Source organism: Ammospiza nelsoni, chromosome 7 (assembly GCF_027579445.1).
Source record: "Ammospiza nelsoni isolate bAmmNel1 chromosome 7, bAmmNel1.pri, whole genome shotgun sequence".
NCBI classification, from domain to species: Eukaryota; Metazoa; Chordata; class Aves; order Passeriformes; family Passerellidae; genus Ammospiza; species Ammospiza nelsoni.
In genome coordinates this window covers 30,313,508-30,340,963 of record NC_080639.1, presented here as the reverse complement: position 1 = coordinate 30,340,963, position 27,456 = coordinate 30,313,508, and the positions used below count along the sequence as shown (strand labels likewise).

Here is a 27,456-nt window from a genome sequence, read left to right as displayed (position 1 = left end):
TGGTTTTATTTGTCTTTGAAACATTCTTGCAAAATCCAAATTTGTACTAAGAGCCCTCACCCAAATTAGGGAGAGTATTTCCAGAAATATTGTATTAAAGGCTTGGTACTGCCTTATAGTTTGGCCTAAAATGACTGTTTTGGATACTGTACCTTCATTTACCTCTTATGATCATGCATAAAAGCAACTATTGTAAATGTCATTTGACTACTGTACCTTCATTTACCTTTTATGATCATGCATAAGAGCAACTATTGTAAACGTCCTTTGATTACTGCAGGTTTTGTAGCAATATTTGCTAATTCAGAGCTATGAATGATAAAGGATCTGCTCTGGCTGTGTTCCTTGTAAAAATTACCCAATAAATTTAGACACCCAGTGGACTAATTAGAGATGGTCTTAAGCAGCTTCTGATCCACTGAAAGGTAAATGCAAATGTTTTTTGCACACTGCTGTCCCCTATGACAGATTGAACCTTCCATGGCCACCAAAGAGAATATGCTTCTCCCTCTGCATTTCTTACCTTTATGCTCTTCTTGAACATGTAGCCTGGAGTTAGAGATCCTTTTCTAAGGAGCTCACTGAAGATAACTATTTGCTCAAAGAGAAACACCCTGCGCTCCTTGGGCCGGGACTGCACCCCGGAATCCTGCTCTGTCACGTAGAAAGTGTCCTGCTGCAGCAGCTTGCCTTGAGCTGTCAGCTTGCCCTGGGAAGCAGACAAGGCACCAACATCACAAACCCTGACCCACTGTGATCCCACAAGGTGATATGCTCTATTTCATGCAGCCCAAGTTTTCCAGGCAGCCCTGCATTCACATGAGACGCATCATATCCCCTCTGAGTTACCAAAGCAGCAATCCTGTAAATGGTGACCTCAGCTGAAGACAAACAACAGAGGTTTTCCTTGCTCTCATTGCAACTGAGTATATAAAACCAACAGCAAGAGGTCTCAAGCAGCCTTTTTGTACACTTAATTCCAAATCCTGTCCCCATTAAGTTACTGTAGTGCTCCAGCCAAGAGCTCTCTGTTATGCCCTAAGCCAGCAGTCACTGACACAGCACCTCTGAACGTGCAAAGGCCAGGACCTACCTGTTTGCAGTGCATAAGACACTAAGACAAATCTTAATTAATTTTGGAGATAAGGCCTCTCCCCAAAGCCTATACTGGCTTATTTACTAGCCACAAGCTGCACCCTGTGGGGTTGTAACTCCCAAGTTCCCTCCTGGATGTTGCTGAAGCTGTTAACATGTTAATAATGCCAGGTGACCTTACTAATAGGCAGGGCAAGTTGCTTCATCACTTATTTTGCTGTAGTAATAGATATAATGAGTCTCATTAAAGCTTGCAGAAGCTTTTACAGACCTCACATTTTGAAGAAACAATATAAATTGTGACAAGTTTAGAGTGAGAGGTGTGTCAGTTCCCCACCTTTGAAACCTCACCAAAGCATGCAGCTCAGCACTGCAGAAGAACAAGCCCTAGATAAGTACCTTGAGTAGATTGTAGAGACAATCATATAAAGAGAAAGCGATTTTCCTTGCCTAGTTATTATTAGAAGGAGAATGCAAATGCATACCTCAAAGCCTTGGAGGCGACCCAGGTTCATCATGTCATTGCAACGTTTTGGTACAAGGCACATTAATTCCACTGCTTTCTGTTGAGGAAAAGGGATGTTGCATTATTACAAGGGAACCAGAGGGTTCCTGAAAGCACAGTGCCAAAGAATGAAGTTCAATAGCACGATTGCTGTGCTCATGGCAAGGCCCTCATGAATAGATGTCTAAAAGAGGATGGTGCAGGACGAAAATGCAGGACTGCGCCGTCATCTTTTAGTTCTGATTTATCTAAGAGAAATACCACATTTAGAATACCAGCAGGATCTTCAGCTATTGTTAAAGGAATACTGGGGTTTTCATCTCTCCACACAGAGTCCCATTAGCCCTATTGTCCAGGGCATGAAAATGTACCTCTATCTCGGAGCACTCCAAACCAGCTTTTTCACTGTACCTCAGGAAGTCCTGGAGAAAGCAGAAAGGTTTGCATTAAGGCACTTCAGGAAAGAGAGAACAAAAGGTACCAGTTTGAAAAGGAAAAAAGCATATTCAGCATGTGATTTTCTGAGAGGAAACTTGCAAATATTAATAAATTCATCTTCAGAGATTGCTGAATGTCATAACCACTTTAGAAATATGGAAAAGGGGTGTGGATGGTTGTTGAGAAGATCACAGAAAAAAGGCAAAGCTGGGGTTAGACCTTGGGATTGCTTATTTGGTCCCTGTCTTAAGCCACAAGACCACACAAACACACACACATGAAGATTTTTCTTTTCCTTTTGGCATTTTGGGGAACACAATGCTGTGCCTTTACTAGTGTGCAATTCCTAAATCTGGGCTGATGGCAGCCTGCTGGGGTACAGTCCAAAATAGAGGAGAAACCAGCTCAGAGCCCTGCTGCTGCTGGAGATTACAGGGTGGGTTCAGACGTGCCTGATTTTAGATATTGGCCTCAGACCCCTCAGGAGGAATTTTCTAAAGTGCTGAGTAATTGCCACTACAGATAAGTCAGCATAAGTCAGAGTGGTCAGGCTCCTTGGGAAAAAATTGTGAGCTCCCCGAATTTTAAGACAACAGAATATTCTGAAAATAAGATTCTTCAGCTTATTTGAAGGCAGATATTCAGAAATGGAGGCTAGAGCATTTACTAGAAGCAGGCCATTCAGCACCTAAGACAGACTTTAGCAGTACACTTCTGTATCTTTGTTCCAATTTAAAAAAAATTAAAGTTTGCTCTGAAACTTCAGATGAAGAAAATTCCTATTTGAAGTGTACTCTTCTATAAAAAAATTCAAAAGAAAGTAAAAAAAAAAAAAATCTGTTTACTATCCTAAATCCTAAAAAAAATCTGTTTACTATCCACCTATCACACAGATGTGGCCTCCTGCTCTCTGGACACTTTCCACAGGCCTCTGTCACTGCATGCCCAGAGAGCAGACCTCTTTTCTCCTAGTTTGATGTATTTACTCCCAGTTAAGTCTAAGGCTGATTTAAAATAACAGCATCTAGTGCAACATGCACACTAAAGTTAAATCCAAACTGTATTTTTTCACTCACCTTGAGAAGAAGCTGGTATTTAGTTATTCTTTGAATGGGTTTAATCAAAAAGTCACTGATGGTCAGCCGTTGGCTTATTTCCTGCTGAACCTCCTAAAAAAAAGAGGATTAAAAACAGTTGCAAACAATCACAGAGTAAGACAGACAACATGATAAAACGTCTCAGCAGAGACTTATTTCTACTGCAAGTTGGTCTGTTCTTAATCTTTTGTTTGCAAGAGGGAATTTCTGAGGATTTAAAAATCTGGCGTACCCTATTTGGGCAAGGCCTGGGTAGAAGCTGTGACTGAGCTGGGAGGAGTTGGGAAGCTCAGGATCCCTCCCCTGCTCTGAGCTGGGCTGAGGGTCACCCTCCCCACTGCAGTGGGGATTAGCTCACCAGTGGGCCCTGCAGAACATCCTTCCCTTGTTAAACAAGCTGCTTTCACATTACTTTTGAAATGTGTCTAGTCCTGAAGGCTTCTTGAAACAGACAGAGTTACTGGGGATTTATGAGAGGCACCACCCAGCTCCAACAGCTTTCACCTCCCCTGCTGTTTGTACACTACTGATTTAAAAGTCTTGTTTTGCTTGGAACAGAAATTAGTGCATTCCTGGTACTCTGAGGGCCACACACAGTTAGTACTGAATTAAACATTTATTAGAAATTCACCATATGAGGATTTGAAAGCAGTTAAATAATAACACTTTCTCCGTACAGCAGAGATCTGAGCACCACGTGCAGCATCAAAATCTTCAGGAGTTTGCTTCAGGCAAACCCCACAGGTTACAGAACAGTCTCCTTGACCTGGACTCAGAGCTGTAAGCAGTAATAATGTACAAAGAGCTGTGCTTACCTCAAAGTAGGTTTCATACTCAGCTACGATATACTCAGAGCGGGGCTTGTTTTGGCAATACACCACGTACATGTGCAATCGCCGCTCCTGTGAAGGCAAGAGGCACAGCACCCAGTGAGGTAATGGCTACCCTTCTGGTATTAAAAAGTGGCAGAAAGTCGCTAGGATATTCTTTTTGGTCTTCCTTATTTTTGGTTTAATCAAAGATTTAGTTTGCTAAAGCAGGAAATAAAATCGGTAACTGGTTCTGTTTTCCACATCTGCACTTAGGTAAGGGGAGCTTCCTGGATTGTGGCCAGTGAGAGATGTTATACCCACACTGACAGGTCTGAAATTTCCTCTAGAGTTAAGCTTTGGCTAACATCACAAGAACGTGTAAATTATAGCAGTTGGTAAGTACCTGCCATAATTGTATTTTGGCAGATGTCCTTGACCACATCAATTTTGCCCCCCAAGTAAGTTGTCTGCAAGAGACAATGATTAATGCCTTAGTGCAATCCAGATGCCCTCTGAAAATGTGTAACTATAGGGAAACTTTATGTTTAAATTCAGTTTAGACACATAAAATTAGGGAGTCAACACAAACAGGTATTTTTGAAAAGGAGTCATCACACCCTAAAAGTCAATTGTAGGAGATAGAAGAAACAAAACAAAACTTACATGCTTAATAAAAAGCTGTGCTAAACGCTCAGGTTCTTGAAGACATTTTTCCAGTTCACCCAGGAAAAAGCTAAAAGAAAGGATATGAACACTTCAGAACACTTCTTCAGGTCATCCCAGCAGCAAACTAATCATCCTTCAGATGTAACAGTGGCATTTTAACTCCAGCATTCAATAATAAATTAAAAGGTAAGCTTGGCTTCAGCCCTTAATGGTGGGATTTCTAAATCATGAGATGAGAGCTGTGAAATGTGGAGGTCCTGTTTTTCAAACTGTCTGCTCTTCTTTACTATGACAGTGGTTTCAATTTTCAGAAAGTGCTGATCACTATCTAATTCCAAGAGTTGCTTTCCTTCACTGAGAACCCCCAAAGTAAAACCCTCCTATATACCAAAATGCTTGTGAAAACTCAGCTTATGAAAACTCCAGCTTTACCAGGAGTTCTCAGTTGCATGAGGAGATTTAGAGTACTGGTCAACATGAAAGAGATTGCTCTATGTTTCCACCTGAAAAAATGAATCAACATGGTTTTCTGGTGGAGTTATGGTATGTTCTCTTTCCCACCGGTTTTAATTTCATAATAAGTCACAATATCTAATTCATAATAGTCACAGTAATTTATAAACACCATCTCCATCTTGACATGCAGCTTCAGGGAGGTCACTCATTCTAGCTCAAATGCCCTTATCAAGAATACTCTGGGATTCCTCTAAGTGAGCTAAAAACTTCAGAAACACTGCTAGATTTTTCTATCTGGTAGGCAAATCCAGACAATCATCCTGTCCACGATCTTCATCTTTTTCATTTCAGGATTTCAGTCTCAAATGCCTCCACAGATTTGCAACAGTAGTCAGATTTTGTGAGAGGACACGCTTTCTGATCCTAAGAAATCCCAGAACTTCAAAAAATGATGCAAACAGGACAGATGTCCCAATTAAAAATCTCCATTGCTACCATTAGATACAGCTGCTTCCATAACCCAATCCTCTATAAATGCTACATTCATCTGCATTTAAATAGACTTCTTGACCCAGATATACAGAGCTAAAAATAGGGAATCTTTCCATTTGTGTTACAGAAAACTCCTATCCTCACACTTAATCAAGGAATGGCACTGGTAAACACATTCCATTTTCTGGTATCAACATAAAGTAAAGCTTTCTCTGACATTTTTTAGTTTGTGCTCACAAGGTCATCTGTCAGAACATAAGGACAGGCCCAGGCCATGGGATGAGCACCTATGGGACACATGGCAGGAAGGATACTGTGCTTCTTGGGTGAGGGAAATGTCCAGAGCTGAAGGAAGGTCCAGCCCAATGCCCATTGTTCAAGTCTGTACATGCATGCTCAAAGTTTAGTTAGTTGGAGCTGCAGAGAATTTCTGAGTGGCAGAATTGAAATGATGGCCCTACTGTCCATAAGCAAGACATTGTTCACAAAGTTACATGGGAAACGGCCCAGGGCTTGTGTTTCCATCAGCTTTTCAAAATCTACTTCTAAGGAATGTAGTTCCCAACTCAGCTAAAACCATCAACATGGCCAAAGCCAGGGCTTTCAGGTGAGAAGGACCTAGAAGCAATTTGCATTTTATCACCTTTCTAGCAAAACACCACTGGTATGGTCAGCCTCTGTGATCCCATCAGCTGCATGTGAAGATACTGCTGAGACACATCTTAAAGAGGAACTAAACCAAAAACTTACTCTTTGTGCCAGTCATAGATCTGGTGAATGTTGCCAAATACAATCTTGTCTTTCCCTTTCATATCTTCAGAAACTCCTTTTTCTTCCATCCTCTTCATGAAGCCCTTTAGGATTAAGGATCACTGATTCAGTAAAGGACTCATTTGAAGGGGGAGCACAATTACATTCATTTCTTTTTTAAAGAAGCAAAAGTTTAATGCCAGGATTTTTTTACATTGAAAATGCTGAAAATATCTTTCATATAATTTCAAACCAGAAACCTAAGTAGATACTTTAAATTACACAGTTTGCTTCAAAGAAAACTTTAAATGATTTGTTTAGAATAACTGCAACACTTACACAAAACATTATTAGATGTAATTGAAGTGACGAATGCAATTTTAAGATAAAAGTTAAACAAAGTAGTTTGTCAAGCTCTTGGCTTCTCTGGTAAGAGGAGGAAATCAGACTCTATAGAGTCTATAGACTGTACAGAGTTCTTCCATTCATCACCATGAGTATCTTGTGGGAGCACAAAGCCAAGCAGTAAGTTTAGAGTCACAAGAAGGATTCCTCACACCTCCTGAGAGTTTCTTTTGTAAGTCTTTGGAGCATGACAGCCCTGTCAGGTTTGCCAGTGGTGCATACATAACACAAATGTTTTCAAGTTTGGAAGCTGTTGAAAATCGCTGTTAGACAGACTGATAATTCTCTCTGGACTAGTCAGTGCCACTAGTGAATCACATGGCTCCAGTTCTGAGTTCTTGCTGGGGAAAAAACTGAACCCTGCACTGAGTTAGATGTGACAGGTGATCCCTAGGGATCAGCCAAATCTCTGCAAGTTGAAGCTTTAAAAAGAAAACTGTTTTTAATGCAAAACCCCCTCAAACTCTCTTTTATTTCAGGCTTTTTTTGCAAAACAATAATCTACAAGACACACATGCACCTCAGCACAGTTCCAGGCCCAGCTTCTGGAAAGGTACTCAGACACAGGACCTAATTCCAGGTGCAAATTCAAGGAAAGTATGTGTTACCATTACCCAATATGATGGGAAGAAAAACATGAAATAAGTGGTAGGGTCATAAGTTAATTTTCCACCAATGCCTCCAAAGCTGCATTACAGCAAAAAGAGTTTGTCACAAGTAGGGTAGCCAAGAAAAACCTCTGCACACTGGAATTGAACCTAAAATACAGCATTTGCTAGATGGAAACAAAAATAGTTTCCAAAGGCATTTCTTCTTGTTTCTGTCAACATGAGAAGGGGACCATGGAAGCAGACTGCAAAATAAAGCAGTTTGTTTCTCCTGCTGTATTTTTTGTTGTCACTTGTCAGCATGGTGCTTTTTAGTAGGAAAACATTTTGCATAGCAGGGTTTGCTTCAGCTCACCTCCACAACAATTCCCAAGTCTTTGACGTAGTCTTTTTCAGTCTGCACCAGCTCATTTAGGACAAACCTAAATTAAAACAGAACACACAAGTATTTGACCATATTCCTTGATGTTACCATTTGCTCTTTTACCACATACGACCTCACCATAAAACCCCATCATCATCCAGATCACATAACACAAGTCACCCTTCTCTCAGAGCTCAGTGGAATGTAACAGACAAAAACATCACATGTCAGCTCAGAGTAGTTTCAAATCTCTTAACCATTCTTCCCTGCTATCCCTCTTCCCCCCCATGTCCCAGGATGGTGCAAGAGCAGCAGCACAAAGAGCTCCCAGTACCTTAAATTACTCCTCCCTGATCTCCTCTTCCCATCCCCTATGCAGCTCCCCTGAGAATGATGGACACGTGTCCTGACCCATTTTCCACCAAGTTTTGACCAAGATTCATCAATTAAGTATCAGTTTGGAAGTTTCAAACACTTGGAAAAGAAATCCCTCTCCTGTCATAGCTAAGAGTTTAATCTTTTGGAGCAGGTAATCTATGTGTGGGTGTCAAATGTTTTAACTCTGATTTCAGAGCTAATAACCCCAGTTAGGGGAGTCATCTGATGAAGGCCTGATGCATGCAAACAACAGCAAGCTAAAAAAAGCCCCTCCTTTGTAACTCAAACGGACTAATCACATTATGTTCTTTTGAGGATAATTAAAAAAAGTTACAGCTTGCTGCAGACAGTTTGTCTCTCAATTATGCCAATACATAGATTTGGCATATGACAAATAAACTCCATCTGTCCTCAAGTTTGGTATGGCAGTAGTAACAAGGCTAACAAGACAGAGGAGTGCTTTCATGTATGATATTGCTCTGTCCACATCAGTCACTAGACTGACCCACTTGAAGTGATAGGGCTGAGGGCTAACAGTGCTAAGATAAAGTCTGGAGAGAAAAAAACCAATCAGACTGGCATTGCAAGGAGAAATTTAGTTATGAGAGCTTACTGAGAAAATAAATCCTGCTCCTGCTATGCTTGCAACATGTCCCTTGCTCAGACAAAGCAGAGGCGACACTTAGGCCATGTGGCAGAAAAAAGTCAAACAGCTTCTTGTTGGTCTGAGAGTGAAATCCAGCCCCTTGGCAGCAGGCAGGGCTGGCAGCAGCCACACCAGACCCTTGTGCTCTCTGGAGCACCGTGCCAAGTTGTGCCTGGGCAGCAAACACATGTGAGGCAAGAGGCAAGAGGCTGCTCTTTCCCAGAGCACATGGCCTGAGCAGTGTGTGCTGCACAGCCCCTCGGGCTGCTTGACCCTCCGTGCCCTTGGGACAGGCTCCACAGTCCCCTCTGCCCCTGGGACAGGCTCCACAGTCCCCTCTGCCCAGAGAGGAAGGCCAGGAGGGGACCTTCCAGCTGGCACCACCCCTGTTTGCATTGCTCCCAACAGGCACAGAGAGCTGCGGAGGGAATGGGATCCACCTACAAGGTTACTGCAAGGATCACCCTGCCAAGTTCTACTCTAAAAATGAAGCAGCAGGTACTTCTAGTATATAACACTGCAGGACATGCAGGCAGGTGTGTGTTTATTAAAAATGAGGTTTCTGGTGAACAGACAAAACCTGCCAATTATTCACACCTCTACTACCATTCAGGATCTGCACCTCCACTGCTTACTTTAAATTCAGCACCAGGGCTCCCTCTGCTCCTCTCTTCTTACCAAGCAAGAAAATCAGCCTTGACCATCTCTACTCATTCTCTGAAGCCTATCTGATGCAGCACCTTAGAGGTACTCCAAAATTTAAGGTTTCTAAGTTGCACGTAGGTTAAAAATTCAAGTTCACTCATTTCCTGCTCTGATAGCAGGGAGCAAGGGCAGGGAGCTATTTGCAAAGTGCCCTGGTCACCAGCAGGCATTGAGTACACAGCTGTATTTAAATTGACATGAACAGGACTTCTGACTGAGTCTGGATAGCTGGATATCTTGGAAACTCTGTATTAGACCTATACTGAACAATGATACTCAATAGGACTATTGTCTTACTGCTCACAGAAATGCAGCAATCAGGCCTGGTGGAATAAGGAGCTTCCTCACACCAGGGCTAACTGCTGGCATGGATGTGCTGCCAGGAACATTGCTGCCCATGCCTGTGCAAGGGTTCAGCTGCTGTTTTGTGGGGATTGGAGGGTCACAGCTCGAGCTGGGAGATCAGCTGCCTCACATGACTATGGAATTAAACTCAGCAAGCTGCAGGGACACAGAACACAGACACAAAGGAGCTGGAGGGAGACAGATGTCTTGTGCTGAAAGCCACTAGCAGGCGCTCCTAAACATCCTGGTTAGGAATTCTGGCAGCTACTAATTGCATGTAATAGGCTGCCAGTCCCCTGCCAGAAGTGTTCCTGTAGCTGAGCTTACAGTGGCAGAGGTCTCTGCACTAAAACTGCAACCTGCACTTAGCTGCCAGCCACCTCATTAATGAACTGCTACCAGAGGAACTCCAGATGATCCTGCAATACTGAGGAGCTTCTAGGGAACAGCCATGGGCAGAGGTTCCCTGCAGGAAGGCTGACAGCTGCCTTGTGGAAAACTTCTGCCATTGGAGACACATCCAGGACTGTCATATCCTTGTCTGCTGCTGGGAGTTGCTGCAGTCCCTCACTGTATCCCTTCTCTGGCTTCCTGCAACAAAGTGCAGGAGCAAATGATGGCTTTCAGAGACCTGTGACACTTTGCTCCTACTTCATCTCCTACTCTTAACCACCTCCTTGCTCTCCCTGACTTGGCACCTCTCCCAAATGGGGTGCTCTTCTTCCACCTCTCACCACACTGCCATGAGAGCTGTATGGAACATCACTTTTCCCCTCAATCTACCATTTAATTAGATCATTGCAGTTACTGTTAGTGTAAGAGGTGATACAAAGAAAACAGCCACCTCAGCTTTCTTCCATATAATTGTTGATCCTGTTGCTCCAATTCTCTGTGTTCTTCAGCTGAACACACATTTAAGAAATGCTTTAATCATTATAGGCTTTGAAGAAAAAATCATTATTTTTCTTAAATTTAGGGGGTGTACAGCTAATTTTAAAAAACAACTTTCATGAGCTGTCACCACTTCTTTTTTCTCTCATTACCATGAACATGAGGGTTTCCCAAATGGAACTTTCTTTGCAGTGGTGTGTTTCTACCATAGATGCATCTGAATCCTGTCCCTTCCTTTCCTAATAAAGAGGGCAAAAATATCTCTTTCAAAAAGTCCTAGAGGGATTCTCTGTTCTTTTTCTCAAAGGTAGCTAATAAGGTCAACCACATATCCCCCCTCTGAGAGCTGATTTCACCTCTGGCAATGCAGTAATTACCAATGCAAACATCTCAGTAATACCTGTTGAGCTCTTTGCAGACTTTTACGTAAATAGATATTTGCTATCTGGTGTAAAAGCTGTACATTTTAGAATGATGATGAACTTCTGTGTGTGGAAGTGCTTTTATGAAGTGTTTTTACATGTTAAGAAAAACAGGAATCAAGCAGAACACGGTTTTACTCTCAGTTCCATGGTCAGTTACTGACTACAAAGTACTCCTGGAGTGCTGCTGTGTGTCCTGCTGGGGTACCTATTTTGGAAAGAACCAGTAACACAACTTACATCCTGCCTCTCATAGCTTTGGCTTTCTGTTCCTCCTCAAGGTTTCGTGGGGGAGTTGAAGGCGTCATTCCTTCATTCAAGCAGCCAGTGGCATCTTTTAAGCCTCCTCGGTAAGATCCTCCTTCAAGGGTCTAAAAAAACCCCAAAGAACAATAGAATAAACATTCTCCTTGAACTTCAGCATCAGTATTCAAGTCAGTTCTGCAACCAACTCTACAAAGCATTCAGAAATAGTCTCCTGCAGAATTTCATAAAACACAACCAAACTAGTTTTAGGTTGATATAGGACCCCACAAAAAAAAAAAAAGTGGAGTTGTCATCCTCTTGTTAGAAGGTGGAAAAAGATGTTCCAGTAGATCTGAGAAAAAAAATTTCTTCCAAATTATTTCAAATCAACCTGGAAATATCCTGATGTCTCAATCAGGACCATTGTTAGGCTACATGTGGCTAAAAGCTCCTCTGCCAAAAGCTGAATGGGGGATTCTTGTAATAAAATAAAATATGAAATAGAAATAGATGGACACATAGTAAGGTTCTACAATAATTAATGTTTGCCCCAAATCCCTTGAAAGTAGTTGTAATAGTCTAATAGACTGCATGTGGGGGAGAGAAAATAAAATATCACAAAAAAAATATGTCTGACTGGATTAATGAAATACTTTTCAGTTTGTTAGTCTCTCAATGGAATAAAACTATTTTAAGTGAATTTTCTGGGAATAGTCTTCTTGGTTTCCCATGCCACAAAGAGCTCCTTTACCACTCACGCCTTATCAAGCACGCTGTAAACACTGACTCTTTCACGTACCAACATCTCAAACTGAGAAAATACCAAAGTCCTCTGGAATGATTCACTAGGTAAAGATTCTTGCTCAGAGCTGCAGTAATTTAATGATCACTGTGGGGATTTTTAGATTTTTTTTTACTCTCTTCATCATTCCAGTAGATGTAAGGAAATGAACCTTTGTAGGCTCATCATATCCCTGCTTGTTAATTATGTTGAACTTGTTCAGATAAAGTACTTAGCTAATTTTAGGAGTCCTGGGATATGTAGAAAAAGGTGTAGCTTTGATATTAACATTGCTGAACTGCACTGGGAAAACTTAAAAGGAGCCAAGATATGACAGAGGATTTACTCCTTGTCCACCAGATATGGGGATCAGACAGTGAGAACACACGATATGAAATTTCTGAACAAATTAATCTCAGAGCATTTTTATTGCTTATTCCACTCCCTGCAAGAAAGAGTTGACAAGGCAGATTAAAAGTGACACATGAATCTTTGTAAAATTAAAGCACAGCTGTGATACTTCAAGCAGTTCTACTCTTTAGAGTCTTTTCATTGAAACCAGAACACCAAACAAATTCACATTGGGTAGTAAAACCCCTGTGCCTCAGAACACACTTAAAAACAAACAAAACATCCCACTGTGTAAAATATTTGAATACTAACAAGACCCCAGAAATTGTACAGTACAGCAGCTTATGCTCTGCAAAGCCCAGTCCAGAAGTGACTTTTGACCATGCAGTGCAGAGCCTGTGTGAGATGCAGACTTCATCTCACAGGGGAACAAAATATTGGACACTACTGGGAAGCAGAGCACATAGGGTTAATAAAAGCAGAGCAGATGAAGGTAGAAAGCAAGGAAACCAGAACAAGAGGTAGCCTTTAAAGCCCTTCCTTAGAGTCACATTGGGCCTGTTGTGCACACAGTTTTCACAACACTAAACTTACCAGCTTAGTTTTGACCAACTTTTCTATTGCACTGACAAGATCCGCAGCAGTTGGGACATCGGAGGAGCTCTGTCGAGCAGCTAGCAAAGAAGAGGACTGCAAGACAGCAGGTGGCAAAGGAAAAGCAAGTTAGCAGGATGAGAAGGGAGAAGGAAACCAGGTGGTCAGTGAAGAAGCTCCTGAGACAGGAGAAGGAACGTGGAAGGGGAGCTGGAGGGCGAGAGGGACGCATGCAGGCCAGGTGAGTGAGTGCTGCTGTGTCAGACAAGCATGGAATTGCCATCCACTTCTGGCTGCACATCTCCCTGCAGCAGCTTCAAGGCTGGAGCCAGGGAATAGCATCAAAGAACTGAAGTTCATTTACAAACAGGTTACAATACTCTTAAAGCTGGTTCCTCCTTCTAAGGCCATCTACGGTCTTACAGGCTCCAGAAAATTGATTTTCTTACTGCAAATATAAGAAATTACCCCCTCCCCCATACATGCATATTTGATAAAAGCAGTTAAGCACAAGGTACACATGGCATTTCAGGCAGTAGGGGAGGGAGGCAGGGGGGAACAAATCATCCCCCATCCTTTCCTCACAGATCAATTGCAACTCCAAATGAACTTAAGATGACATCTCCCGCTCAAGCAACTTCAGTCATCTAAAACTCTTCTGTACCCTCTCTGCAACCACTGGAGACAAAACATCCCTACATGTCCCACCCCTCCTGGGTACCTGGCACAGGAGGGCAGAAAAACTCTGTTTTAGTTTAAGGTTTTTGCTGTATAATGCAAAATCACCCCTTTATTGCTGTCCTAAGAAACCTGTCTGAACACCCAAACCCACTTGATAGCTATGGGAATTGGGATTTATTAGCTCACCTGCATACACATTTCTTCTGAAGGCAACACAAGCCCTGACTAAAACTACAAGCCCTTGGACAACCTCCTTTTGTTGTCAGGCTGACACAGACTAAAGCATGGCTAAATTTTTATAAATTATGAAAAAGCTTATTCATCCCTCAGCTGCTTAATGAAAGCATTGTGGAGCGCAGCTATTTCAGTGAAGTCACTGTGCAGGTGCCAGCAAACACCCATCTGAGATTCAGCACTGCTGGGGAGGGAGATGGGGGAATGGGATGGCAGGAATTAGGCAGCTGGCCACCCTTTTTCAGCAGCCCTTTGGGGAGGCTGCTCCTGTTGAGTGACACATGCCCAGGGGAAGGAAAAAAAAAGCAAAGGAGATTAATCCTAACCAGAAGCCTTGGGACAGAACAGAAACATGAACACACTGCTACTCATCAAGTTGTCTTTCACAAATGATACATCTAATCAACAGTTCTAATTGCAACAACAACAAAAACTACAGGTAATCAGGCTGGTAATTGAGGAATTAGGCTGGTAATGAAGGAATCTCATACTAATGTAAAACCTCAGCCTGCCTGTTTCACCTGCAATGCAGACAGATGTGTCTAGGAAAAAAAAAGACTGAAAAGAAGGACTTTGAAGAGATACTGGACAAGTACATTGATAATAAGTGCCAAACAGCCATTCTAGCAGGAGGAGTCCAATATTTGGAGGCATTAAACAGCTGTTGCTGTCACTTATTTTAACTGAAATTGCTCAATATCTCTGAAAAGTAAATAACTACAGGATTCTGAAGGAAGCATGAAAATATTTGCTGCCTACAAGAATTCCAGGGTTAAATAAAACTTCTGTGATCGACAAGAGTTTGCTTTGATTGGAGAAAACAGAAATACAGTATTTCTATTCTTCAGGAAGCAAATTATGAATTTCTAATATGAAAAGATCTCGCAATGTGTCTTTATGAGAGCCTCCAGGAGCAGTGAGGCACAATTGCTGCTGCCTGGCAGATGGACTCAGGGAAAAGTGTCACCTCCCATCCATGCAGACATCTCCTACCTACCACAGCCACAGCCCCACACTGCTGCTGCTGGTCCAGCCTAAGGCCATGCCTGTATGCACAGAGGGAGGACATGAGCAGGACACTGTGCTCAAATTAACACCATTAAAGAGCTTTCAGCTCCAGCATGGCTCAAACTTTGCTAATATGGGCATCGTGTGCCAGCAAATTCGGGACCCTATGGGCTAAAGTTTTTTATCCCCTTGATAAAAGGTTGAACAGGGCAAGAAAAACAAGAGGAAAAAAAAGGGGTTTCAGATTCATCTTGCTCTATTTAATCTTCTGGTTTAGGAGTGGGTGAAGAAAAAGGATGCCAAAACACTCTGTAAAGCTCAGACATCTGAAGCAGAAAACAGCTTAGTTCCATGACATTTATGCTGTCAGAAACATATTGAAGAAATCCTGAAATCACATGGCATGTTGGACACCAAAAACAGTGACCCGAGCTGCAGCATTTCTGTTTTTCTTTTAAAAAAACCCACCAAAATAAAACCATCTCCCAAAAACCAAAATGCAAACGAAGCCCCAAACATTTAGCTAAACACCATGGGGAACAAGCCAGGAGCAATTGTGCTGGGCATGGATCCACCAGGGCTCTGCTCTGCCGACCTTTCCCCTCTGCTCCTCACCAGAGAGCCGTGAGCACACAGAGCGCTCCGAGGGCAGGAGTCCACAGCTCCAGCTGCTTCCTGCTGCTCCTGCTGCCACCACAGTGTCATAACATTTCCTGACAGATTAGCAGCAAGCCCCCAAATCCTTTACTCCATCACTCTGCTCCTTGAGTCCCAGAAATATTTACATCTTCCTCTCTCTGTATTTCCAAACTTCGGCTTGAACCTTCCCCAAGAACATTCTGGGTTGTTTTGGTTTTTCTTTCCTGACAATTTATTAATCTCCCCTATCCTTGCCTCTTTGCCTGCAGCAATTACAATCAGAGGACAGCAATACAGAAGTGGCAGTGCTAAAAACAGATGCCAGCAGGAAAGCAGGAAACTAAAAAACAGGAGGATGGTTTTCTACAAGGGAGATGACAGCACCAGGAAAGGGTGGGGGGACATGAACAGACAGAACTGGCTGTGAATGCAAACCACTGTCTCAGCCATATTCACAGGTTCTCATCCTGAGTCCAGCACAGGACTCTGCAAGCCACAGGGCCAGTTACCACAGCAAATCCCGACTTAATGTCAGAGAACTACCATGGTGCCACCAAACACCATTTCCAATGCTACAGGCAGACACCAGCAGCACTTTTCAAACAGACATAGCAAACACACATTATCCCTCTGAAGGGAGTTTCTGCCCACACACAGCACAGCACACCATCCACCTGCCATGAAACCAGGGCTAAATTGCTTATCTAGCACTGTTTGTAAATTCACAAAAGGTATTAGATTATGATCTGTACACAGGAGACTCGTAACAACCACAAGTCTAGGCCCTTGATACCAGGAGACCACTAGGAACCCACTGTGATATAGCTATGCAAGAAATGCACTCAAACAGAATAATTGTATAGTAAGGGAGGCCTTACCATATCATCTTGGGTTGGATCATTGTCAAAAATCTTCATGGGAGGAGGAAGAGGAGTGTGAGACTCTTCATCTGCTTCGTCTTCTCCCCAACCTTTCTTGCTCTTCTGAAGAAAAGTTAAATGCAATTAGAAACAGGGACAGGATCCTTTGATAGTTTCAGTTCAATATCATGTTGTATGGAGGGAATTACAGGTAATGGAAGAGAGCAGTAAAGACATAAGGTTTTGCTGGTTAATCCTGGTGCATTCTAAGGCTTACAGAAATACAGTTTATAGGTCATTCATATAGCTAAGGCAACTACATCTGTCTGTGTGCTGACAGAATAGTAGTTTTTTCATTTAAATAAAAACTGTTTAATGTACATTTTTAAAAATGTGTTCCTCTTATTTGAGTTCAGTTAGTACCTTCTGCATTTTTGGCTTTTAATTCCTCATTCACCTTATTAGGAAAGAGCCATTCTGGTAGAGAACATGCCTGCAGAAAAACTGCAGGTACAGCTACACAGCAGATTTAAGAGAAACATGGCTATTCCTTGGAGTATTTTCCTTCAATAAGGAATTACACTGCCACGGTAGCATAAAGGTGATATGAACCTCAGCAAAAGCTGATAACAGCAGCTCAAGAATGACTTCATTTCTGTGCACAGCAGCTTTCTAATAGGCTATTAAAAAACTTAATCAAAGGACAATAATATATGCAAACTGTGAAGCACTATTCCTTATATATTCCATTGCTCTTTGGATGATAAAGCTGTTTGCAGCAATGCAATTTTATGTATGACTTTATGTATGATTCGCTGTTCCCTGCAGACCCTAAGGGAACTGCATTTACTCCAGCATGACTCACAGCCCACGGAGGAGATGGTATTTCCCGTAACAAACACCAGCAAACACCAGCACACACCTCATCTGCGCTGTCTCCCTGAGGAGTGGTTTCATCTCCAGGCTTTGGCGAGCCGAGGTCAAAGCTCTTCCTGCCATCCCGCACCTTCTTCTGCTTCTTGATGTGGCTCTCGGTCTTGCCGCTGTTCAGGCGGCGCACGGGGCTGGTCAACCATTTCTTCAGGGTGTTGGTCGAGCGCTTGGGGCCCGGAGAGCTCTGGATGGAGTTGAGGGATGGCTGAGGCTGTAGGTTGGCCACGGAGTCAGACTTGCCCCCGTTGTCGTTGGCAGAGACCGAGTATGCGTCTGCAAGGAGACGGCGCAGGTGAGACCTCATCCCAGCACCCCTCTGCTGCCCCAGCACCCAGCACCACAGCACTGCCTGCCTTGGGGAGAGGCTTCCTGACCTATGGACTTTATGCAAACTTTATTGCACACCAGAGAGAGGAATATGCCCTGCAATGGGCATTTCCCACAACCTCACACGCCTCTCTCATTTCCTACCACGCTATCTGTCCTTATGAAAGATCGCAGACAGCGGAAGTTTTTATATGTAGGTTTTTATTCAGGTTTTTTTATGGAAGCCTGATTTTCATGCTAAGTGCTGAATTTCTCAGCTTCTTCCCACAATTTCATTGTGAATTGCTAGGAAGAAAATAAGCACAAAAAAGGAGACCTACTACAGGAGACCTGACAGCCACCAACACATTGTCAGGTTCCATAATTGTTTCTCAGCTGTTTCCCGACCCCAATGACACGATTTAGTTAGACTACTTATTAACTTAGAAGCACCTTAAAATTATCTCCTTTGCCTTTGAAAGCAATCTGTCAGAAGAGTTCACAAATTCGCTAGAACTATGAAGCTGGAATGAACAATTACAAAAGATGACAAACTGTTCAAACCAAAGGAAACTCAATAAGGTTTAAAATTAAAAACTAGTTTCATTATACAGAAGCAGGAGGTTCTGCTGAACTGCATCCAACCTCAGTTACTGATACACATGTTCAGACTGGCACCTTAGAAGGGGCTGCAACCTTCCTTACTCTCCCCAAATGCAACAGACCAAAGATGTGCCAATGTCAGTAAGGCTTTAAAACCAAAACAAACAAGTTGCTCAAAGATTTCCCAATTGCCCTTCAGGAATAAGTGCCTTGCTTTCAACTTTCTGAAACCATGTTAAGGCAACTCCCTCCCCTCCCTATCAGGGTCTGAGATGTTTTATCCCACACAGTTTAAGATGAAGGTTTTTTTACTAAATTCAGATACTGTAACACTCCTATAAAAAACATCTCAGGCTGTACATCAGAAAAGAGCCAACCGATGTGATTAAACATTTTTACATTGTTATCTCTGAATCTTTTATCTGTCCCAGCAGAAACCAAAAACCTACGTTACAAACACATGAAGATAGACTGCTGCACCCAGATACTCTCAGTTCAGCAATAAACACCACTAGAGATGCTGGGTTGTACACATGCTGAGGGAGAGCTACTCTTGCAGAGAATCACTGCCTCTATTGTTTTAGAAGCCAGTTCCTGCTACCTGCATGAGGAGATCACATCCCCTCTGGGCAGAGCTGCTGCTTGCAGCTGTCTGTGCACGGAGCAGAGATTGCATCCTGCCTTGCCTGCCATCTTGCACAATGCAGACCAGGAGAGTCAGAATGTTTTACAGCCATACACAGCATCAGTCAGAAGTTGAACCAGTAAGTTACTACATACCTGAGGTCAAAGGGTAAATTTTAGAACATATAGAAATAATTTTAACGAGCTAGAGAAAAATCAAAGTTCACTTCCCAGACAAGAAGAAAATTTCAATCATCTGGTTTTTGACAAAAGGACTGAGTGCAAGAGGAACTGAGAGGAGGACAGGTTCCAGGTGGAGCTGGTCCCAGTTGGAGCTGCTGGGGATTTTCTGGCATTCCTCTGTAAGGGCAAAGTAGCAGTCTTATCTCCAAAAGGCCTGGGGTTTAGCCAGCTCCTGCTGATGTTATTTCATGTACACGAAGTAGCGCTAAATCAACGAGTGACAGATAATGTTTGTCAGGGGCCAGCTTATCTTCCACTCAATAGGCTCTGGATAGCTCTCCCTGCAGGCTCCATGTGATGCTCTGCGAGTTTATCAGTGCCCTTGCGTCAGCAAAATGCAGGGTTTCACCATGGTGGGTTTGATTTTCCAAGTGCCCTCGTGGCCCTGGCAGCACTGAAAGCCCCACAGGCAGTGGGGGAAGCTGGAGGGTTCTTGGCCAAGGGACTTTGCTTGGTGCCCCCAGGTGCCCGTGCTCCTACTGAAGCTTCAGGAGGATGAACTTTGGGAATTGCTGCAGCAAAGGGAGCTGGGCTGCAGCCAGAAGAAGAAACTCTGTAGGGCTGCTACTCCAGGGATGATTTGGGGGGAGCAGCTGTATCACAGACTTGCTGCCTTTGCTGGGGACTGGGCTCAGCAGGAGGTAGAGGAAAACCAAGGATGAGCTGATCTCATCACATCTCAGCTGATGTAGAGAGGTTTTCACTACACCTTGTAAGTAACACAGTCCCACCCCCACCTCCAGTCCACAGCAAATGGACTTAAAGTTAGCTTTCCTTCCCTTACCAAAAGTTAAATTTACCAATTTAACTTTTGGTAAGAGAAGGGAGGCTAATGAAGCCTGAGACAACCCCAAGGGTTTGTTACTGAGATGCCAATCTCAGCCCAGCGGGTTCAAGGCAGGGCCAAGTCCAGGAACCCTGATGCCTGTGAAGGGGCAGGGACCTCTCCTCCCAGAGGGAAACACTCCAGGTTTTACCAGCAGAGTCAGGCCCCAGCCTTGCTGCCTCCCTCTCCTTTGCCCAGCAGCACAGCCACAGCTGGGGCATGGACAGACACACAGCACCTCTCCTACCATGGCACTCTGCTCAGTGTCCTGGGGAAGTGATGGTCAGTAATCCTGTCACTCCCAGGAAGGCAGCATGTGGGCAGAACCAGTCCCAGTCCCAAGCTGGCCCACAGCCCACCCTGCCTGCTTATAATAATTTTGACACCCAGAGCCACGAACCATCTGCAGACTGAACATCAGAGCTTCAGAGCCACCAGCCACTACAAAAGTCAACCCACAGTTTTCCAGAGGGAGGCTGTTAACACTGTCCAATGATCCCACCTGAAAAGGCTCTGGATTTTCCTGCTCAAGGTCGTGCCTTTGGTGATGAAAAAGGCTGTTTACCAAAGGGTTACTGCATACTGGTCGTGCCATAAAACCCTGTCAGATGTGAAGTCCCCTTCTCTTTCTCCTTGTTTGCTGGACTGCCCTGGCTGAGCACAGTAAGGCATCTGGGACAGAGCCCACACTTTGCCTGGCCCATGCAACCCAAGACTGGAAACATGGCCTTATTTTGCCTGGTAAGGCAGTCTCTGCAGGCTGGGAAACAAGCAGGGAGGTGGGAGAGAAAGGCTGGCATGAATTCCCCTTCTCCCCAACCACCATGAGAGCCCTTCGATGTTGGGTGACTTATCCTTGTCCACACCCTACACTGGTACAAAGTACTTCCATCTCACCATCCCAATTCCCACTGCTACCAAACATGCCACGCCAAAAATCCACATACGATACTCATAACCTTTTTTTCCTTTTTCAAAGGAACTGCAAATTTGGGTACATTTGTGAGCAAGTCACATTTGCAGTTTTCCAGCCCTGCTGAGAACGATCTCCTTTGCACATAAAGCAGGTCAATCAACATGGTTGCAGAGGCAGGACTGGAGCTGAAGAAAGAGCAGAGCTCACAAAATGAGAGAAAGAAAGAAGAACACAAAAAAAAATCTGCCAGGAAAGACCTTGCAGACAACCTCCTGAGCCACGTGAGCTCTGCTCTGCAGCACACATGGCTACAAACACATTAATCATGACACTCGATACTGGCCCGAGACCCAGACACCAGGTGGATCGAGCGGAAGAGGAGGACACGTTACCGTGCTCCTCTTGCAAAGCACTAGCACACATGTGCTTTGCAAACTGCATTAGCAGAGCTATTTGGAGACAGTTTGTTTAAGAAAAGCCAGAGAGCTTTTGGGAAAGATGCAGCAGCTCAGTGCATGATATGCGAGGTGGCTGCTGCCGCCCGCGAGCACCAGCGGAGCAGCGGCTGTCCCGCACTGCAGCATGAGGAGCTGCCTCCCACCAATGTCCCAGGACACACGTCCAAAAAAAGGTATTTGGTGAAGCAAAAAGGGTGTAGGGAGGTCAGCAGACTCATGTGGCTAGATTGATTTCCTGGCCAAACCATTCATTCAGACAGAAGAAATGATGGTTTCCAAAACACTCCTAAGCAAACCTCCAAGAAACTTCTGGCAAGAGGACTGTGAGAGATACTCAGCCAGACCAAAGGCCTTTAACATTCAGAGCTTCTGCACTGCTGCAGCCATGAAATGTTTGTTATTGTTGGTCAAATGAACAGACATCTGTAAAAGCACAGCTCTTATACTAGAAAAATAGAAGGTTCCAGTTCTGTGCAACCTCGGGTGAAAAGAAAAATAAAAATCTTGTAGACCTGGTTTTAGAGGCACGGTAATATTCTCATTTGAGTCAGTAGGAATTCCTGTTGGAACATAAATACAAGGCATTTTATTTTTACCTCCCTGTTCCCCAGAGCACACATGGGAGGGGAGGTTTGTCTGATCAGGCTCAGGCAGCACCCGACTCCTTTGCAGGACCTCAGATCTCTAACAGGGAAAGGAAAAGGCTTCTCAGAGCAACTCAGAAGAAAACATCAGTCTCCTCTATTTGATACATAATGATGACAGATCATAAAGGATAGGAAAGAAATATCCATAACCAGAAGATAATGCAGAATATAGCTATAAAAATAGGAGACTAGAGCACAGTCTTGCTTTAAGTGAGATGAATCTTTTTCTGATTTATCTATGGCTCCATTTACATCCCAGAAAAACAGCCTGAGAGAAAAGGATTTTTCCACAAAAGTCAAAGAAAATGAGCCCGAATGGGAACTCTGAAGTCCTACTAGCATGGGCATTTAAATAAACAAATTTTATTTTACACAGTTAATGCCACTTGTGAATGAAAGCCAATAATGGCAACCTGATTGATGAACACATAAATCAGCTCTGCTGTGCTAAATAGAGCCCATTTTCTACATTCAGTTGTTCCTGTCACCACTTTTGACAAAGACAGAATTTAATCAGATGTGGGTAAAAGACTAACTCAGTCTATACTCAAGTAAATTTCCTAAAGAATGGGAATCTCCATCCCAAAATATCTTGGACAGCAGGAATCATCTAGACTCATCCTGTGCACAAAAAAAGCCTCTGTGTTAGTATTTCACACTACACAAAAAGAACCATCTAAACCATCAAAATTCACCTTCTCCTGCCCTTCCCAGGAGCACCTCCATGATCATCCAGGCTGCAGGCTCCAGTTCACAGTGCTCAGCCCCCTGAAGCTTTATACTCTCCCTTGGGAAATGCTGCTTTGAGAGCGCCCTTGGATCTGCCCAAGGGATTTGGGACTAAAGCTCTACCTGATGGATGCAAAGATGGCAGAATGAGGTATGAACACTGTTCCTTTGGACTCCTCTGTGCTTTTGTATTGAATGTTCAAAACACACTCAGTGAAACATTTTTATTGGCACGAGTTGGGGTTACAAAACTTTGTGGCTTAGGCAGATGACAGTACTGGTCCTGGTTTTAGTGTTAGAGCCCATTCTGCCTGTAAAACCTGGCATGGATTTGCAGAAGTTTGGGAGGCAACAGCATTCGGATAATATAAAGTCACTTTACGGCTATTCCTTTCGTAAAAACACTAGGTGTTAACAGTATAAATAATGTATCTTGCAACTTCTAATGTCAACAGATAAGTTGCCTCCTCAGACACATCCTCTGAAAAAGGCTCTAGTGAAGAATATAAGTGAACACAACCAAATTTTCAGTGGCCATGTCAGACAAAGACAGAGGACAACTGGCTTGAAAAGCCCTTTAGATTAGAAGTACATTAAACTTTCACAATGGAATTGCAAAACGTGCCCTAGAGACTTCCATCCTCTCCCAGCTCTGCTCAGCAGCTCCACATGTGTCCAACCACAGACCTGCCCTGTGCTCCAGCTCCAGCTAAAAATGAGATGGGACCATCCAGGAAAGAACTTCACACCAGAAGCTACAGACACGTTCAAACTACGCCACTGAAATCTAAATGCAGATTTTCTTCAGAGATTCAAATGCTGTCCCTAAATTCATAACCTCCTGGAAATGAGCAAATTGAAAAGGCTCAATTGAATTTTCTGTTGATCATTTGAAGTTTCAAGCTGGAAGTAGCATCAAAAGGTACAAATCAATCTGGCAGGACTTTCACAACTCCACTTACATGGATGAAATTACTTCTGTCCAAACTCAAGAATAACGGTATGGAGTTAAATATTTTATAAAAAAAGTTTCTAGTCCAATAGAGGAAGCAGCAGACATATTGGACAAAGTTTCTGATCACTGTAATGTAAAACCTCAAAATCTGACTTTCTGTTTCATTGCCAAGCATGCAAGCATGACTAACTTCCAAAGAACAGGGGAAAAAAAGGACTAGAATCTAAATTATTCACACACACTGTTTTGCTATTGAATAGCTCTTATTTCTTGGAAATATGTAAGAAAAGCTTTGAGATAGAGAATGACCTGCAGAATTCCCTTTAACCCACACTGCAAAGCAGGGGATGCTCCAGAGGAATTTTGCATATGGGTTTTGTCTTTGGGAAACAGTCACCAACCTGTTGGCTTCAGTATTCAGCTTTCTGATCATTATTTCAGGTTGAAACCTAATGTGAGGAAAACAAGCACTCACCCAGCTGGGGTGAGTAAACACTGTCACTTGGAGCCACTCATTTCTGAGGCAGGCAGCAGCTTCATCTGCTGCTCTCGGCAGTCAAGGAGCTGGGCAGGCTGTGCCCAAGGGCGCTGCAGAGTGGGACACACCCCTTAGGAGCCTCTCTCTTTCCATTAACTACAGAGGGAGCCCGGGCAAATTATACCCTCAGCTAAATTTAGTTATTGTGAGTCCCCTTCCCACATCTGAGTACGTTTCATACCAGGCCGATCTCGCAGCAGGGAATGATTAGCTGAAGTTAAGCATCTGTCAATTCACTTTAATGAGGAATAACTCGTGGCAACCTGCCATTAGCTTCAGTTGAATAGCTTTTATTTTTAGCTGGTGTTGCTCAGATGCAGCTTCCATCCAACATGTGCTGGGAAAGCTGACATCCCAAAGTAGTCTCCAGGTCTTCGTTGTGCCAGTCGGAGTGTCAGGGCTCAAGAGCTGCAGTTCCTGGAGGTCAGAGAAAAGTCACTGCAGTTCTGGGAAAGTTTCAAAGAGTGAGATAAAACCAAAAGCCTGGAGAAACAGCACAGAGGCACATGGTCCCAAGGGACCTTGCAAGAAAAGTTACTGAAATCCTGAGAGCGTGCTGAATGAGTGAGCTGGGTCTCCAGGGACAGAAACAGCACAAGGGGAAGGCACAGAGAGAGAGAGCCTGCTGAAATAAAACATGACTTCAGTACTGTCCAAGAGCGCCCAGTGAGAGGAACAAATGCACAAGTTCTCTATTGTATCTGCTGCTTCATATGGATCTAGGCTTTTATCAGAGGTGACCATAGGGAGGGCAAGGGAAAAGAGCAAGATGAATCCTCAGGTGAATATAGGGCAGGGTCTTGTTCCCTCTAGAAAGGAAACTCAGTTTAACTCAGGAGCTGCTGCTGAAGCAGAAGGCTAAACATGAAGGCAGAACATGTGTTTGTGCCTCCAAAGAGACCCTCAGGAAAGTGTTCAACTCAGCCCCATGGCACCAAGTACTTGAAGAGCAGCTGGAACACCTGAGTTCCTTCCCTTTGAGTGCTCTGCTCTGGAATGGGATTCCACAGAACAGCTTAAAACTGTTATGGGCATCTACAACTTCTCTGGCTGCAGGTTTGAGCCTTTTTGCCTCCATGTACCAGCCTAATTCTTCCTGCTTCAGAGTCCCATCTGAGCTCCCACATAAGCTGCTGTGAATTCACAATAAAAATAATAAGAGGACAAATATTCAGAGTGAATCCACCAACTCCTAGCCAGCTCCTATCCTAAACCATTGTGAGACATGAGGCAAGGCAGGGCAGTAACAGACCTTCAGGGGAACCTTGAAGCAACATCTTTTTAGAACACACTTTTACTGCACAAAAAGGTGTGGGAAAGCTCAGAAATAGAGCAGTTGCTCCACACAGCAGAGTTGGAGGCCAGATGCAGCATCTGTGTGCACTTGATTTCATTCACCCAATCCCCTGCCTCGAGTTTGTGCCCAGCACAGGACCCAGGCCAGCCCTGAGCACAGTGACAGCAAGTCCCACACATCTGCTGGGAGTGCACATCGGAGCAGCTTTCCTGTAATGCCTCACAGCTGGCTGAGCACATTGCTAAGTCAAGAGGCACGCATTTCTTCAGCAAAGAGAGGAAATAAAAAGTCAAGACTAACAAGATCCAGAAAGGGCATGCTTTTTTTTTTTTTTGAACAAATCAACATTTATTTCAATGTAGTGAAACAACTTGTTGAAGCACTTCTCTCGGTTCTATTTTACATTTTGTATTTACACTGTCCTCATTCTGTGACAAAAATAAAATCATCTCCAACCCTGAAGTTTCCAGAATAAGTGTCGCTAGCAGCAAAAATAACAAAGCCCCAAACACAAAGCAAAAATCCCCCTTGATATATTTTCATGGGAGATTTTTGCATGTTCCATAAAAAAAGTTTTAACCCTGAAACTTTATGAAAAGCTATATGGGATGACAAGGAGGAAAATGTAATGTGTTTGAAGCTGAACGAGAGCAGCATTTGCTGGCCTTTGCAAGTACACTGTTACTTTTAGCATAAGGAACTGTGAAATGCTTAGACACCCACATATAAGCAGACTTTTAAACTTGGATCAAAGCAGTTCTGCTCTTCTGGGAGCATAAGGGTACCAGAGTCAGCAAATGCCATCTTTTATCCTGGATGTTTGGCACAAAAACAAACTTTATTACACATGGTTTCCAAGCAGCTGTTAGTAAAACACAAGCCTTATTCTTTTGTCAAGTGTCAAGGGTCAGCTTCATTCGGCAGCTCCCAAATTGAGCTACTGTAAGAATTTTGAAGTAATTTCTCAGTTAAATGACATCATTGCTAAGGTCAACTCTGCCTTATACTTGAAGTCAGCAACCTCTGTGACAAGGTGGACCACTCTGTTAAATGGGGGGAGAGAAGACAATGATGTTTGAGTATCATATTTAGGCCTCCCTATCTCAAAGGAAGCTGTGGCTATGTACCCAAACAATTCTCCACGGAAACAACAGAAGAGTATCGGTGACAAACTTGGAATTGGAAAAATAAAAATAAAAGCAAGAACGGAACCCAAAGCTTTTTGGGATAGGAAGAAAAACTGCATGTTGAGAAAGAAGGGATTAGTTATTAAACTTTCCAGGCACACAGAGGGCTCGGAAAGCACAGAAAACAAGCAGAACAAACAAACACAACTGTGTGCATCTTTGCATCAGCTTCTTTTGCCAAATGCAGTAGCTTCCAACATTCAGCAGCTGCCTCTTGCTTTCTAGTGCTGTGGAGTTCTCTTTGGTACTTGGAGGCTGTGAGGAGCTCCGGGCAAAGAGAAAGTCTTTGTCCATTTACCAACCAATTCCAAAGGCGCTGATCTTGAATAACTTTACTAAGCAAGAGTGACACAGATGTATAGGAAAGGGGACTTTTCTCTTAGTAAAGTTGTGGTAGGTGCAGTGGAAACCCAAGGCAATCTACAAGCTTGTCAATTTGTGCCTAGGTAAGAACAGAGTCCTCCATGAACGTCTCTCATTTGTTCACTCTTAAATTATTCAGGCTCTGACAGCCCCTGAAAAGAAAAGAACGGAATAAGGATAAGTTGCAAGTGGCGCAGGGCAGGAGCGGACACCACGAAACCACCAAGAACAACGGGGTTGGGGTGTTTGACAACAGACACACTGCAGCTGCAGCCTCCAGGGCTGGTCCCAAAGCAGCTTCCTCCACGCCCTCGTCCTCCAGAAATGCCAGCAGGAAATACAAGCTCACAGCAAAGGTACTG

At 43.5% G+C, this 27,456-nt stretch overlaps 1 protein-coding gene across 2 annotated transcripts in view; it reads right to left on the bottom strand.

The window, feature by feature from the left end:
- The window catches only part of KALRN (kalirin RhoGEF kinase), a 466,317-nt gene that overhangs the window by 37,785 nt on the left and 401,076 nt on the right, over window positions 1-27,456 (bottom strand). The window contains exons 36-47 of one of the 2 annotated variants that reach the window (XM_059476128.1): window positions 17,392-17,675; window positions 16,488-16,592; window positions 13,048-13,143; window positions 11,316-11,446; window positions 7,680-7,746; window positions 6,312-6,415; window positions 4,611-4,680; window positions 3,951-4,037; window positions 3,115-3,207; window positions 1,972-2,022; window positions 1,581-1,658; window positions 524-709 (exon numbers count right to left, since the gene is read on the bottom strand). In XM_059476128.1, the coding sequence (XP_059332111.1) occupies window positions 524-709; window positions 1,581-1,658; window positions 1,972-2,022; window positions 3,115-3,207; window positions 3,951-4,037; window positions 4,611-4,680; window positions 6,312-6,415; window positions 7,680-7,746; window positions 11,316-11,446; window positions 13,048-13,143; window positions 16,488-16,592; window positions 17,392-17,675 (1,352 nt within the window). Of the gene's footprint in view, window positions 1-523; window positions 710-1,580; window positions 1,659-1,971; window positions 2,023-3,114; window positions 3,208-3,950; window positions 4,038-4,610; window positions 4,681-6,311; window positions 6,416-7,679; window positions 7,747-11,315; window positions 11,447-13,047; window positions 13,144-16,487; window positions 16,593-17,391; window positions 17,676-25,864; window positions 27,247-27,456 lie in introns of those variants that run through there. The other variant, XM_059476127.1, reaches the window with a different exon arrangement.